Consider the following 15,641-nt stretch of genomic DNA (forward strand, 5'->3'; position numbering starts at 1 on the left):
TGGCAATGCCCAAGGCCAGGCTGGATGGGGTCTGGAGCAGCCTGGTACAGTGGAAGGTGTCCCTGCCATGGCAGGGGTGGAATGAGATGGAGTTTTAAGGTTTCTTCCAACCCAGACCATTCTGGGATTCACTTCCAGCTGCAGCCATGCTGAGCATTGGGGGCAAAGCTCTAAGGATAAAAGAAACAGGACAGGAACCAAAATATCCACCACTAAGTCAGACAACTGAATGTCCTCAAACTGGAGACTTAAGGATGCAGAGGAAGCCAAGAATGCCAGTGCACCTGAAGTGCACCTGAAACTCTGGGTCTGCTGCAGTAAATTCTAACAGAACTCAGCACTGAATTACTGACAGTCACTTGAAATGTGGTGCTAATATTTGAAAAAATAGGTGGAGAAAATGATTTTTACAATAAAATGCTTATGTATGTCCTCAGCAGCACCACAAGGTTTGTGGCAGGCTCTGAAGGAAAGGGCAGGAAACACACAGGGCACATTTTATGGCAGGTGTTCATCAGAGGAGGCCAACCCAACATCCTCCCTGTGATGGGAAATCCTGATATCACATGAGGGAAGAGACATCAACCTCATACACCTGGAATTCAGCAAGATGTTACACACAGAGCCAGCTGAGACAGAACATGAATTACCAGGAGCCTTGTTCTATGCACAGAAACCTGATTTGAGAGGTAAAACTGTTGGCAGCACACTGAGAAGGAACATGAGACTGGCAGTGAATCTGCCTGAGGATCACCCCTGAGCCCAGGATCATTTGATAACTGTAATTACCCTGGCAGAAATTTAAGAGATTTACCAATGAAATCTGCTGATGCCTTCCCATGTCAGGTCAGACAAAGCAGCATTTAAAATCAGGCAGGAAGGATATATATATATATATATACACAGAACCAAGAACCAGCAAGAAGGAAAATCCAGCAGCCAAATCCAGATGTGCACTTGCAGCACTGTCCCATGTGATCTGCAGGTGACACCAGTGATGACAAGAACAGTTTATGTGACCAGGACAGGCTGATCACCACCTGGTACAAGGACACAGAGGCTCAAAGTGACTGCAGAGACATTTCCTGTGGCCATGGTGATGCCAGTGCTGTGGCACCAGGTCCTCGTGAGCCCCTCCCCAGAGTGCTGGGTGGCACTCTGGACACCCCATGAAGTTTTGGTCAAACCAACACTGTCTGAGGAGAGCAAAAAGCAGTGAAAAGATGAATTCCTTTGAGGGCTACAACTGCTCTGCAACTAACTCCAGAAGAAAGAGAACCAAGTTAAGCTAAAATACAATATTAAGACCAGGAGACACAGACACCAAGTTGCCCAAGAATAAATCAGGGCAGGAAATTACAACATAGTTTCTAAAATCTCAGCATAAAACCCTGGAGCAGTCTCCAGTGGAAAAGCAAAATCCACAAGTCCAGAGTAAACCCAAGAAACTCCATGTGTGTGGTGCTGTAGCAGCAGGAGCCAGGGCTCTGTGGCCCAGAGGGTCCCTCCAGTCCTGTGCTTTCTGACAGCTCCAGGTCCCATCATGTTCATGGAGCTGTGAACAGCAACCAGGGCTGTTCCTGATGCACAACTCAGCCTGCTCCTCCTTATTTCCATTTACTCAGTCAGAATGGCAGCACAGTGCTGAGCTAAGGGGCACTGCAGACCTTCCCTGTGCCCCAAGCACACACCCCAACCCTCCATGGCACCCCCAGGGTGCTCCTGCAAAGTCATTTTGTCCTGGGAACTCAGAGCAGCTCCCAGTCCCAACCAGTGGCTGTTCACTGGGAGAACCAGCCCCACACAACACATTCCTGTCCTGCAGAGGGAACAAGGCAGGACATGCAGAGCTCAGTGTGAGACCACAGCAGCCTTGACACCTGGTGTGATTGAAGGATGTACAGCTCCACCCTCATTCCTCCATGACCAGCTCAAACTTCCCAAAATCACCAGCACTGTTTCCCTGCCCTCACCAGGAGCACTGTGATGTGCAGATTATCACTTTCTTTCAGGTGAGAAAGGTGTTACATGAGCAGATGCCCAAGGAGCTCAGAGATCAGGATGAACTGCAGGACTAGGTGCTGTCACACCTCTGACTGTGGTTGATTTTTCTTTAAGTGTTGCAAACACTCTGAATCAGAATTCAGGATGGGTAGATCACAACATTGTGGCAGATCTGGTGCTCTGCTTGAGTTTCCCTGAATTCTGATTTATATTTTTCCACTCTGCCCAGCAGAGCCCAACTCTTGACACAGCCATCACTGACCTCTCATGGAGGCTGGAAACTCTGTGTGGGAGCTGATCCATGCCCAGAGCTGGGTGCTTTCCCTCCCTCATGCTCTCTCTCATGATGTGAGGGTACCTCCACACTGAAACATGGGGATTTCTTCTATTTGAGGGTTCCTCAGGAAAAAACCTCCACTCTCAGTAACCAGTCATGCTGCTCCTGTCCTTGCATATCCTACAGCTCCTCTGCTCCTGGCCCTGCTGGCTCCAGGCAGGAGGAAGCAGAGGATGGGAAGATCCTCTTGCTCTCCAGACTCTGCCTAAGGTGCTTTGTGAAGTGCAATGAATCTTTGTGAGGTGCAATGAATCTTTGTTAGGTGCACTGAAAAGCACTGTGGCCTTTGGCTGTGGCTCCTACACCTCATGCTTAGCAACTTCTCCTTAAACAGTTCTTCTAAGTGCCCATCTTTTTACATTCATACAACTTTTGTTTTTCCTGCCAGAACCATAATTATGCAAAGGATTAACTTTGGAAAGACCTCAAACAACACAACAGCTACTTGCTGACTAGAGGGGGAAGAAAGCAAGACAGGAGAGGAGATCAGCACTTGTCAGCCACCAAAGAGGGCGCAGACAGCCTTTGATCTTCTCCATGACTGACATTCCTGGAGCAGGAGCTCCCCAGAACCCCCAGACAGCCTGTGGGCAGCCATCACCACTGCCCAGCACTGTGGGGGAACTGCTGAGCTTGTTTTCCACTGCTTTTACTTCAGAGCAGTTTTGCAGCCTGATAATCTGCACCGTGGCATGAGCTGTCTTGCTGGGGTGAGCTGGAGCCGCTTCAATGCCATGCCAAGGAAAACAAAACCACCTCTGCCTTGGATTGCTGCATGAGCATCACCCCTGAACAGGAACCCCACGTTGTTACCAGGGCTATGCCAAGGAAAACAAAACCACCTCTGCCTCAGATTGAGCATGAGCATCGCCCCTGAACAAGAACCCCATGTTGTTACCAGGGCTGGATGCCCTGGCTGATGCCAGCAGATCCACAGCCAGTGTGGAAACCACTCTGCTTTAATTAATTTCTAATTGCAGTTTACTTGCTGCATGTTATCACTGTCCCTTCTCCTGCAATCTTTCACCTGAATTCCTAGCTGGATGAAGTCACCACAATCAGACCACAGGAAGTGGGAAGGACTGGGGGACGAGGGGAGGAGGGAAGACAAGGAGACAGCACGGATGAGCGGAAACCTCCAGCTGAGATGGAAACCAAACTGACAGGCAGAAAATGCAACTGGAACCCTACACAACAAGAGTGTGTACACGACACTGGGTGTGATGTAATGAACCCTGGGAGAGGGCTCTGGAACAGGAGCCTGCCTTCTGAGATAAGAGACAAAACCTGGGTCCCTACAGTGCCACCCCCCCAGCTCCTACCTGGTAGATACCTGTCGTGGTCGTACTGGTGAGAGCGCTGCATGTGGCTGTGCTGAGTGAAAGGCTGGTTCCCAAAGAGGTTGTCACTGCGCAGATTGTGGCACAGCTTCTCCAGGAAGCGGAGGACGTAGGTGATACTGTTAACTGCTGGCAGGTTCAGAGTGTGCTGTTCCCGATCAAACACAGCTGGAGACAGAAACAAACAGAGCCCAACACGTGAACCCCCCGCCAGGGCGGGAGGCTACGCCCAGGGCCGCGCAGGCAGCTCCTGGATCTCAGCATCTTTGGGCTCTCAGAGCCAACAAAGCCTTCCTCTGCCAGGGCAGGCCAGGACCAGCCTGCTGCACCCAGCGCAGGGCCGGGGCAGCCGCGTCCGAGGGAACGGAAAAGATTCCAGGAGGGGCAGATCCAGCTAGGCACGGGCTTAAAGGAGAAATAAAACCCGGGGTATTTCTTGTCTTTCCGTGAGGAGCTGTGCAATCCCCCCTGGTGTGGCTCTTCCCAGGGCTGGCAGGATTGCTGCCCAGGCTGGTGCCAGCACTGAGCTGTGCCCGCGGGCCATGGGAACTGCTCCGCTCTGAGTCAGCCGCCAGCTGTTGCTTCACTGACACACACGTGTGGCAAGAAAGAGAAGACAGAACTCTTGTGTCTGCCCCTGGCCTGTGGCTGCAGCGAGCTTCAGGACAGACATCTTCCAACGAGGGAATTCTTGCAACAACCTCTCTGGAGGAGGCCAAGTGCTGCGGGCTCGTTCTCACCTGAGATCACCTCTCCCCCGTGGCCTTGTTTTAAGAAGGAGAAGACTGTTTTCTGATGATAAGCACAATCAATGCAGGCCTGTACTGCTTGCTGCAGGACAACAGAAGCTCGAGCTGGTCCAAAATGGTCTGGCAGCTGCTGAACTTTCTTCTTGTCTAGGTGGGGCCCAGTGCTGCCGTTCTTGTTCAAGTAAATGCAAACTGCCAAGATGAGAAATGTGTTTGCTGTTAACCCACTCAAGAAAGCAAGAAACAGATGCCTAAAATCCAACCTGAGAGATGCTGAGATATTAAGACTGTGCAATCACTGACAAAGTGGAATCCACCACGACTGCCTGACTGCATCCTCACAGTGGAGCCGCTTCTAGAGGGGAAGGAATCCCCTCCAAAATCTTCCTGCCTCAAGCTCACCTTCCAAACTGCTGCTGTTTCTCCCATGCTCTCCCCTGCAGTCAGGCTGTAAAGTTCTTTCAATGCCAGCCAGGTAAGGTGGCTTGTGATGTTCAGCGGGGAAGAAGGAATGCAGCTCTCACTTTCTAGAGGTTCCCACAGTGTTTCCTTTTTAGGGAAACTGGCTTCTTTAAGGTTCCTCTGAAAACTGGCCAATTACATTCTGGGGAAACAGAGGGCTCAGCCCATATCCAGTGCTTGACTCAACATGTCAAAAGCAGCTTTGCATTAGACTTTCCTGACCAGATTCATCCTGTAGCAGTGCATACTCTTCACTGCTACTCCTTCTCCTCCCCTATTCCCTCCTGTCCCTGTGTGCCTTGATATCCTGGCTGGAGCTGGGCAGATCACAGTCCTTCAGCACCTCCTCTGCCCCTTGTGCAGTTCCAGCAGCTGTGCCTTGCATGGTGGGGGACTCACAAGGGGTGCTGCACACCCGACTGCCCCAGGGCACAATGGACCACAAACATATCTGCAGAGCTGTGGAGTCACCAGCATGCAGGGGAAAGGGGTCCTTGCACTCAACAGGTGGCCTTGCAACCTTCCTACTTCATTATTTCCAATAGAAAGATAAATGAACAGCTGCTCTGGACTCATGTGCCTCTCTCAGGCCAGCCTCTCTGGAGTGGTAAGGATTGCTGGGTTACAGCCTTAGGCAGAAATGGGACTCTCAGGGAGTTGCTGCCTGCCTGCTGCAGCTCCTAACTGTGCAATCCTGTCAAGAACGTGGTCCAAGACCCTCCTTACCTGTGGGAGCCTGCATGGCAGAGCTGGGGATTGTAGCAGCGTCCTGGGGCACAGTGCTTGTGTCTGGCTCTGGGGTACTGGTTGTTGGAGAGGTGGGTGCTGGGTTCAGCAATGTCCTAGGTTTCCTCTGCAGAAAAAGAGGAGATATTTCTCCTTTTACCCCTGCTCTCCTTTACCACCCATGATCACTACACTCTCTCCTGTGCATCCAACAGACAAGGCACTGTGGAACACGACACATTTCTGATGGTGATGATGGGGTGTCTCAAGAACCTAGCAATCAACATGTGTGTATTTTACAAACCACAAGCCTGGGATCTGCCACCTCTGTTTGACTCAGACTAGCCACACACAAAGAACAGGAGAGCTTACTCTACCCTTTGGCCATCCTGGCATGCTCCCAGCATCTGCCATGCTACTCCACAGCCAATGCACTTCCAAAGCCACGGATTCTTGATGGAAATGATCTTTAGGACACAGACATTCTCTACAGCTCTGGGGCTGGGCTCTGAGGACACTCCCAGCCCACACACCCCTCTGCTCTCCTACTTGCTGCAGTCACCCAGCCAGAGGCTGAGCCAGATGTGCACAAACACACGCATGCACCAACCCATGGCAGGACCTGCAGCACCCGCCTGCATCAGCATCAGCTTTTACCTTACTGCCAGGCTTGGGGCCTCTCTTTCTGGGGAATTTCAAAGGCTCCACTGACTTGGAGGGTGTAGGCATGGGGTGGTGGATTAGTGTTTTGGTCGTTCGACCACGCTTCTTCCCTGTTTTGCGACGCCTTTGCCCTTGTTGATGCCCCAAACCAGTCTTTGTGCTACTGTGCATGCTAGGTTTCTCCGAGTTTACTTCGGAGGCAGGTAAAGGGCTCTTTGGAATCACAACTGAAATAAAAAGAGAAAAAGCAAATGTAATTAAATCAGGTGAGAATCAAAACAAGAGCAGCCTCCATCTTTATACACATGGAAAAATTTGGACAACTCGCAGACCCCTGCGTGGGGGGACTGCTCTCCATGCCAGAGTTAAAATCAAATATACAGACCCCCAGCTCAGAACTTGAGCTGGGGGACACTGGGGCTTAACCTGGATGGGCTGAACTCCAGAAGGATCATGCTTGCAGCCATACCTGCCTTCCTGAAAATAACTGGCACCTACATCTCTTCCTTCTGCAAGCAGTGACCTGCCAGTGGCCACGGAAAAGGCTCTGAGAGCATTCCTAGGAGGGATCAGCCAAGACCTGTCTGACACTCACAGAGCCAGTGCTGCAAACACTGGAAATCCCCTCTCTCAAGGCTGATGTCAAATCTGTCCCTAAATTCCCAGCAAACTGCAGTGGAAGGGACCAGCTCCATCCTCCCTGCCTGCAGGGATTACTGCTCCTGGTCCTGAGCAACAGCTCATCTCTGCTGGACCAGCTGCCCTGCTCATCCACAAACCAGAGCCAGGTCTGTTCCTTCTCATCTTCTCACTCTTTCCATCACAACATCAGGTTTCTGCTATACTTGCCCATACAACCCCTAAATTTGTTCAGCCATCTTCCCCAAGCCTGCTAAAGGCCAGAGATGTGCTGGCCCAGCCTAGCAGACCAGTATTTCCTTCTGTTTTAAATTTCTGCTAAAAAGAAACAAACCAAAATCCTGCTGCATTTTGAAAACTGCAGAGTGATCTTTGGGATGTCTTGCTTCTCACATCTAGAAACCTCAACATAGGGGCAAAGGAATTAGGAAGAAACACAGGCAAACACTTTTGAAATCAGGGGCTTTGTAGTGAAGGAAAAAAGTCTTAGCCAAGGAAAAAAAGTGCAATTAGATTGATACCAGGATGGTACAACTGTGGGCATATACAGAGATTTTTAAGGTTTCTGCAATGAGGTTTTAGGAGCAGTTACTGTGAGCAAGGATTTATTCCCTTGGCTGTCCCTGGATCCCTGGAAGTGCCCAAGGCCAGGCTGGACAGGGCTTGGAGCACCTGGGATAGTGGAAGGTGTCCCTGCCATGGCAGAGGGTTGGACAGAGATGAGCTTTAAGCTCCTTTCCAACCCAAATCACACAGTGCATCCAGGATCCAGCCCCATTCTGCTTGCCGTGGAGGCATGTTTAGTTTCAATTTTATTTCCTTGTTTTTGTGCATTCTGTATCAGAAGCTGGGAAGAAGCACAATCATCAGGATCTATCTGACTTCCTGAATAAAGACTTTTTTGTGTCAGGCAGACACAGAGAATGTGGCAGAAACAGGGTTTTACTACTTTTTGCCTGAGCTGTTAGTGTTAAAAGCAAGATTATTTTGCTGTTAAGAAAATGAATGAATAGCTCAGGTGCTTCTTAGAGCTGATGGTACTCCAGAAGTGTCACCTGCTCCAGGTGACAGCTGGCACTGAGCTGCAGGAGGAATGGCACAGGTAAGGCAGGTGCTGATCATGGAATCGTGGGGCCTCTGGCTTCAGGTGTGCAGTGACTGATCTCAGCAGAGAAATGTTTGCATCAAACTATTTATTAGAAACCCATAAGCTGACAGAACAAGGATAAAGATCAAATGGAACAGGGTGCCCAGAGCAGCTCTGGCTGCCCCTGGATCCCTGGAAGTGTCCAAGGACAGGGCTTGGAGCAACCTGGGACAGTGGGAGGTGTCCCTGCCATGGCAGGGGTGGAATGGGATGAGATCTATGGTCCCTTCCAATCTACACCAATCCATGATTCTAAAACTCTCCATACTTCAAAGAAACTTAAATATCAAAAGGATGTGGAAGCCAGGGCAGGGAGCATTTCATTTGAGATCAGCACAACACTCAGTGTCTAAACCAAGCTGTGCCATAATGAGGTTTCTCTAATGTGGAGAAAAATTGAGAATTCTACAGACAAGCTGTGAGGCAAACATGTTTTCTCAGTTTTACTAGTAACAAACCCAGAGAAATGGTGCATTTGGGAAGTTGGCATGCAGCAGGCAGAGCAGCTGGACTGCACCCTTTGCTCCCAGGCTGGGACCACATCACTGCCAGGAGAAAGGAGACTGCAGTCAGATGAACTCCTGGTGCAAGCTTTCACTGTATAATCTTATGTTAATAAGTGATTTTAATAAGTGATTTCATCTTTTGGTGAAATAAATGCAAGAAAAATCTATCGCCCACTTCAGCTGTAAAGACAGTACACATAATAGTAATTTACCAGGCTTGAAGAACTGGTTTTGGGATTTGGACAATAAAATCCCATAACTGGGTGCATGCAGATCCCCTGATGGGACACCTCATGTCATTCAGCCACCCAGAGGAGTCCCCACTGTGCCTGTGCCCCTGGCAGCACATCCCTGGTCCCTCTACAGCCACAGCTCCTGCAGGGATGGAGGAGCTGCCACAGCAAGGGAGGCTGTTCACTCAAACAGGCTAAATTACATCTAAATGTGCAGCCAGCTCAGGCCACAGAGACACAGACTGTGACCTAGATTGGTGCTGTGTGCCCAGCAGGGCTGCAGAGCACAGCCCTGAGCACAGCCCTGAGCACAGCCCTGGACAGGCACTGATGTTTTCCCTGGGGCTGATTCCATCACACTGATGCAATGCACAGACATTTTTCTGACCTGCAGTGATTTAATGAAATGAGCTCTTATCCTCCCACGATCCAGCAGACTTGCCTGGCTTTTTTGTTGGATTTGAACCAGAATCTGAGCAAACACCAGGCTGTGCTAACACATTTCTGCTGCCCTAGCAGATGCACTGAGCAGAGTCCTGCCACCAGCTGCACATCAATGGTGCAGCCCCCAAAGCACAGGGTTACAGCTGGCCACACTCTGCCTCGCCCCCAAGGCACCACTTCCAGTGACTGCATGCTTCCTAAAGGAGCCAGTAGCTCCTTTTCAGGTGCCTGTTATTTTCCTGCAGGATTTCAGTCCCTGCTGTCATGCAGATGTGATCCAGAAACACAGGATTGCTATGCAGGGATCAGTGCCCAGCACTCAGCCCTGCCTGCACCCACAGAGCTCCAGAGGTGCAAACAGCTGTGCCCAGCAAGCAGGATTATCTCGAGCTCCAAGCACTGCCAAAGTCTCCTTTAACTGCCAAAAACTTCAATTTACTGCATCTTATTCTTACTACTCTTACATCTTAATTGTTAAGAATCTAAAGGTATCAAAGAGTGTCCAAAGAGGGGCCACCTGAGGAGCAGCTGAGGGCTCCTGGTGTGTGCAGCTGGAGCAGGGCACACTGAGGGCAGAGCTCAGGGATCTGCAGCTCCTCCCGAGGGGCAGCTCCCATCTCTGCTCTGGGACAGGGACAGCAGCCAGGGCACGGCTGGAGCTGGGCCAGGGCAGGCTTGATGCTCTGTGGAGGCTGATCTAGAGCAGAGACTGGATGGAGTTAAAGAATAAAGCAGGGATTTATTAAAAGTCCTGAATGGATCCACCTTAGGCAGCACAAGAGCCCAGCCAGGTCTGCACCCCAGGTGAACCAAAATGGTCCCAAAATGCACAACCAGTCATGGGGTCTCTCACTTTGATCAGTTCTGCTCCATTTGCCTATTAGAGTTAATTGTCCAATTCCAGCTTTAGACCATGCAGTCCCATCCTGCTTGTTTTTCTCTCTTCAGCCCAGGTTGTTTGTGCTCTTGGGCCTGACATTTGGATCATTTGCCCTTGGTCCCCAGCTAGAGCAGGAATTGCTTTATCTCCCTACTCTGTGAAGAGAGCTCAGCATCCCATAATATGAAACCCAGACCCACACACTAAAGCAGCGCAGAATGTGAAAAATATGAAAGCTAAACCTGAGGCATCAGGCTCAGGCTGGAGATCAGGGCAAGGCTCTTCCCCCAGAGGGTGCTGGCACTGCCCAGGCTGCCCAGGCAATGGGCACGGCCCCGAGGCTGCCACAGCTCCAGGGATGCCCAGGCTGGGCTTGCTGGGGGCTCTGGGCAGGGTTTGGCTTTGGGATTGATCATCCCTGTGGGTCCCTTCCAGCTCAGCACATTCCATGGTTGTGTGAGAGTGAGGGATGGGGGAGATGAAGGACGGGGGAGAAATTTGGGCAGCGCTGCAGGGACGGCCAGGGTGGGGCTGTTGGGGGATCTGGGCAGGGTTTGGGGCTGGACTGGATCATCCTTGGGTTCCCTCCAGCTCAGGATATTCTGTCATTCTATGATTCAGCTGGTGACAGAGTCAGCCCAACAAAGAGCAGCTGCCAGAGACATTCTCACTTTCTTCTTCCTTGTACAAGCCACTAAGAGGAGCCACATTTTCAGAAAATCAAGTGGAGCCTCTCTTACATAAAAAAATCAACTCTTCCTCAGTAAAGCAGCATCTCTGTGCCACAGCTTTGTTGCTCACCTGAGCTCTGAGCAATCTAACCACCCAAAGCTGGCCTTGCTTTGCAGGAGTTGAGCCATGCAACCCTGAGCTCCTTTCTGACCTGAATCTGAACTCATGGCTATTTCAGCTCATTAAGGGGACAGAAAATTAATCACTGGGAATTTTATGCTGGCTGAACTGTCTTGTTTTGGGTCACACAGGCATCCAGAACAATGGCAGACATGGAGGAGGAGGAGAAGGCTGGCTGCCACTGGATCCATTTGGCACAGTGAGAAACATCACCCTCAAAATGCAGCTCAAACACAGCTGAGCTCAGAGCCAAAGAGACGCTGGGCACCACTGGTGATGTTATTCACCACTGAAGGATTAGTTTAAACGACAAAGAGACTTGACAGAGAATTCCTGATTTCAGGCTCTACTTCCTAATGCCAAAATATTCCATCAGCTGATGCACAGCACCTGCAGCTGCCCACCACACTGGGACTGAAACCTTTGCTTACAGAGACTCTGCACAGTTGCCATCTACACTCTGAGGGTTGGTCAATGCTAGGAAGCAACATTTGTCACTCATCAGCTTAGCTGAGACTTGTCACAGCTTGAAGAAGACGAAATCATGTCCTTAGGACAAGAATTACAAAGTCGAAACATAGAAGAATATGGAAGAGAAAACTTTGAAGCTGCAGAAAGGTTTCCTGCCTTTCTCTCCTATTTACAAGATTCATTTACCAAGAGCTGCAGGAGCACAAATCCCAAATTCCCATTTTTTGCGCTCTGTACTCTCATTTGCAGCTGCAGTTCATGTGCTTCTGCCTGGAGATGTCCACAGTGGCCCCTGCAGTGTCCTGAAGTGCAGGGGGAGATTTCTGAGCACAGCACTCATGCCCACTCTGACAATGTCCTGCAGGCCACCCCTCCATGTCCTTTGGTGCTCACTGCCCCTTGTCCATCTTCAGCACTTCAGGGCAGAAGCAGCACTCAGAGAGGTTAAACAGACCCATTTAAGATAAGCAAATTTGCCAGAGCAGAAATCTTGTTGGGATCTGGCTGAATCCTTCCCTGAGCGAGGCATTTCAATCCCAGACATCCTGGAAGTTGGAGCTGGACAGGAACCAGAGCTCACTGCCTGTCCCAGAGTAAAATGTGAAAGCTTCAAAGCCCTGTGATTCCTCCCAAAGCAGAGACCATCATCACTGGCCACCATGAGCACAACTGGGACAGAAAGAGAGGCCCTGGGAAGGCTCCAGGCTTGGATTGTGCTGAGCTCTCAGCAGACATGGCAGACACAACACAGGACCAAGGGTGGGAGACACAGGCTCCTTGCAAAGACAGGGATTAAAAACAAGACTCCAAATCCTGGAATTTAAAAGGTGACCAAGCTCCTGTCACCAAGGCTGGAATATGGTGTGGAGTGTGAACTCCTTGAAGTGTTTTGTAAAACTGAGTGTTTAAACCCGTCCATCCTGATGGGAAATCCTGCTCTCCTGTGGAGAGCAGAGCCAACATCCATCCCTGGCCTGTGGCTGATGTGGAGAGAGGACCAGGACCCACCACAGGCACTCCCAGAGCTACATTCCCCCATGTGGTGTGTTGGTTTGGATCCCCCAGCAGCAATTCCTACACAAACTCTCACCCTGGGCACACTTTAGGCTGACTTCACTCTGCTCCCAAACCAGCAGAGGATGGTTGGGCAGAGCCACCAGCCCTGCCTGCAATCAGAGCTCAGTCAGGCACTTTTAGATCCCTATAAATAACAGCTCTGGAATAATCTTCTTCCTTGAGGTTGTGCAATTCCATCCTGAAAGCACTCAGACCTGCACCATGGCCCAGTGAACAGGAGTGTTGTTACTGTTCAGAGATCCTGCAGAAACAAAGTGATGGCCCCAGTGCTGTTCAACCAAAGAGAGGGAGGTTCCAACACCAGGAACCTCCTGCCAAGCTCAGTAACACCCTGAGATATTGAAACTCTGTTTTAGGCCAGGAAGCACGGTGGAAAAGGGATGGAAACATCCTAAACAAAACCCAGATGCTCTGGGATATGAAATATTTCAAAATAAAACATGAGGGAAAGTCAAGTTAAAGGAAGGTCTAGATACTGAGAGTAAGGACAGGCTGAAGAGCAGAGGAAGCTGCTTCTCTCAGGTCAGTTCTTCTTCTTAAAGGCTCTGCCAGCCTCAGGACATCACTCAGCACCCTCAGGTCTGTGACATGCCATGGTTCCCATCTGCTGTTTGCTGAGCCACAGGCACTGACAGCACTCCAGAGCCTCTGGCAGTGCTGGGCTCCCTTACCAAGCTCCCAAACCCCACATGTGTTCCAGGACACCATCCAAGCTGAGCCAGGGTCACTGCTAAGAGCCTTGGCTCTGTGCTCCAAATAACTCAAGAGATTTTCTTGGGATCTTCCAAGAGCAGCCTCAGAGGCAGCACCCCCAGGCTCCAGGGCTGTTTGTGTGTTACATTTATGGATAAACACCTGAACTGCTCTGTGTGCCCTCCTTCCTCCTGCTGTTGGTGCACAAACTCGACCTGTGTGGTCCCCACACCAGCCATGCCAGTGCAAAGCAATGTCACCCAGCTTAATGTGTGAGCTCAGTCCTGAAGAGACAGGAATTAATTAATATTTTCCCATCTCCTCCAAGCAGGAATGCACAGGAGCTCACCTGAGCTCTTACCCTGCCAACTACTCCTGAGGAGGCTCCTCTTCCCACCACTATATTCTCACCCTGAAGAAGGAAAAGGAACCAGGCAATGTCCAAAATAAAATAATAAAATACACATTACCTTTGCCCCTGGGCAGGAAACCTAGCAGATGATCATCATCTTCCTTTGAGGAGACAAAGCAATTAAACAACAAATCACATGGCAGCAGTGGTGGTGAGAAATGAAGAACCTGATGAACTTTCTGTCCAGGATCAGCATCTTGGAGCCACAGCAGGCAGCTCTGGTCTCAGGGTAACACAGAGCTGTGAGCCCAGGGTGGACGGAGCTCCCCTTCAGCCTATCCCCATGGTAAATACTAAAACTACTCACATGGGCTTGCTCTGCAAGCAGAGGGAGCAGCAGCTGAGCCCAGCCAGAGGGAGCAGGGTCTGAGGGCACACACAGACCTGAGCAGGCACTGAGCAGTGCCCCAGTGCCCTCCCCCAGCTCCCCCCAGCCCTGGCACACTGGCACAGGATGAGCTCTGTGTTAGCTCTGCCCTGCCAGGGCCAGGGGCTCTCTGCCAGCTGGGCTGCAGCCAAGGCAGCAATTCCAGTGCTCCAAATTCCAGAGCTGGAGCAGCTTCCAGCTCTGCCTGCCAGCCTTAACCCTTTCAGCACTGCCCCTCTCCCACAGCACAGTCACCCCTCTCTGTGTCCCAGAGCATCCAGAAGGGTGGAACAGGGGGTAGCAAACCCATCAGGAATCCAGAGCAACTTGGCATCAGCCAGGATGGAGGAATAGCACAGGCACCTCCTGAGATACAGACACCTGTGTCTCTGCTTCCCTGTGCTCAAGATAAAAGTATTTCCCTGCTCTCCACAGTAACACATGAAACATGGGAGCAGACTTAAGGGACATTGGTGTCTGTGTGTGTGGGCAAGGTCCTTTCACTCTGTCCTGTGCTGGGCCAGGAGCTGGGCTTGATGATCCCTGTGGATTCCTTCCATCCCAGGATGTTCTCTGACTCCATAACCTCTGAGCAGAGCTCCCAGCCAGCACTCAGCTGAACAGAAAGTCCACTTCACCTTATATTCCTAAAAGGTATGTACAGATGTGTATTTAAAGTACAGATATGTATTTAAAGATTAAAAAGTACATGTAAGAGGCATGAAAAGACATGTAAGGTGCTGTATTCCACATATGAGGAGTGCAGTAGGAATTCCTGGCCAATGGACATCCCTGGGAGCAGCCCAGGTGTGGGTGGGGTGCTGAGGGAAGTTTGCTGCACACACACAGAACTCCCCTCCTTTGGGACAGCCACTGGGACCTGTCCCCCCAGGCTGAGCTGGAGAAGCTCTGGGTGCACAGGATGAACTCTCCCACATTCTGCCTTGCTCTGTAGCCCAGCAGAGCCAACATCCATCCCTAACCTGTGACCAACATGGAGAGAGGACCAGGACCCACCACAGGCACTCCCAGAGCTCCATTTCCCCTGTGTGATGTGTTGATTTGGATCCCCCAGCTCCAAGGTGTGCAGCATGCAGACAGGAGCACCAGGAGATGCCCAGGAGCCCACAGCTACTGCACAGGCAGCACTGGAATACCAAGCAGGCATGCAGGCTGCTCCTCTCCTTGCTGTTTGACCTCCCTTTCCTCCTTTAACACACACACATGGCCTAATGAAAGCTCCATGGAGTGGCTGGGCCCCAGCTCCAGCAGCTCCAGCTCAGCAAACACTGCTGGGACTGGGAGGCCCTGGAGATGGAGAAGGACCATGAGAGATGGAGAAGGACCTTGGGAGATGGAGAAGGACCATGGCTGGGAGAAGCCCTGCACTCCTCCACCTCTGCTGGCAGCCAGCAGCAGAGACAGATCAGAGCTGACTGGAGTTACCAGCATTAAATAAACATGCTTGCCCTCTTTGAAGTTGTGCTTCCCTTGAACATGAGCTCATTCCACGAGGCCTCTTTTTGCTACTCATTCTCCATGGAGTTAACTCTTCACAGGACTCCCCACCTTCCACAAGGGCCAAAGTCAGCCCAGCAAATGAGCACAGAGCAGTTTCCCACAGCAGAAGCTACTGCCT

The 15,641-nt window shown here is 50.9% G+C and overlaps 1 protein-coding gene across 3 annotated transcripts in view; it reads right to left on the minus strand.

Annotated features, from left to right (window-relative positions):
* The window catches only part of SCMH1 (Scm polycomb group protein homolog 1), a 51,810-nt gene that overhangs the window by 14,794 nt on the left and 21,375 nt on the right, over positions 1-15,641 (minus strand). For all 3 annotated transcript variants that reach the window (XR_010442663.1, XM_064731438.1, XM_064731437.1), the window contains exons 8-11: positions 6,276-6,508; positions 5,619-5,745; positions 4,422-4,622; positions 3,664-3,849 (exon numbers count right to left, since the gene is read on the minus strand). Coding sequence is in view for 2 of the 3 variants with exons in the window: in XM_064731438.1 (XP_064587508.1) it covers positions 3,664-3,849; positions 4,422-4,622; positions 5,619-5,745; positions 6,276-6,508 (747 nt within the window). In the remaining variant the exon portion in view is untranslated. The remainder of the gene's footprint in view (positions 1-3,663; positions 3,850-4,421; positions 4,623-5,618; positions 5,746-6,275; positions 6,509-15,641) is intronic.

This window comes from Zonotrichia leucophrys, chromosome 23 (assembly GCF_028769735.1).
Source record: "Zonotrichia leucophrys gambelii isolate GWCS_2022_RI chromosome 23, RI_Zleu_2.0, whole genome shotgun sequence".
Taxonomy (NCBI): Eukaryota; Metazoa; Chordata; class Aves; order Passeriformes; family Passerellidae; genus Zonotrichia; species Zonotrichia leucophrys.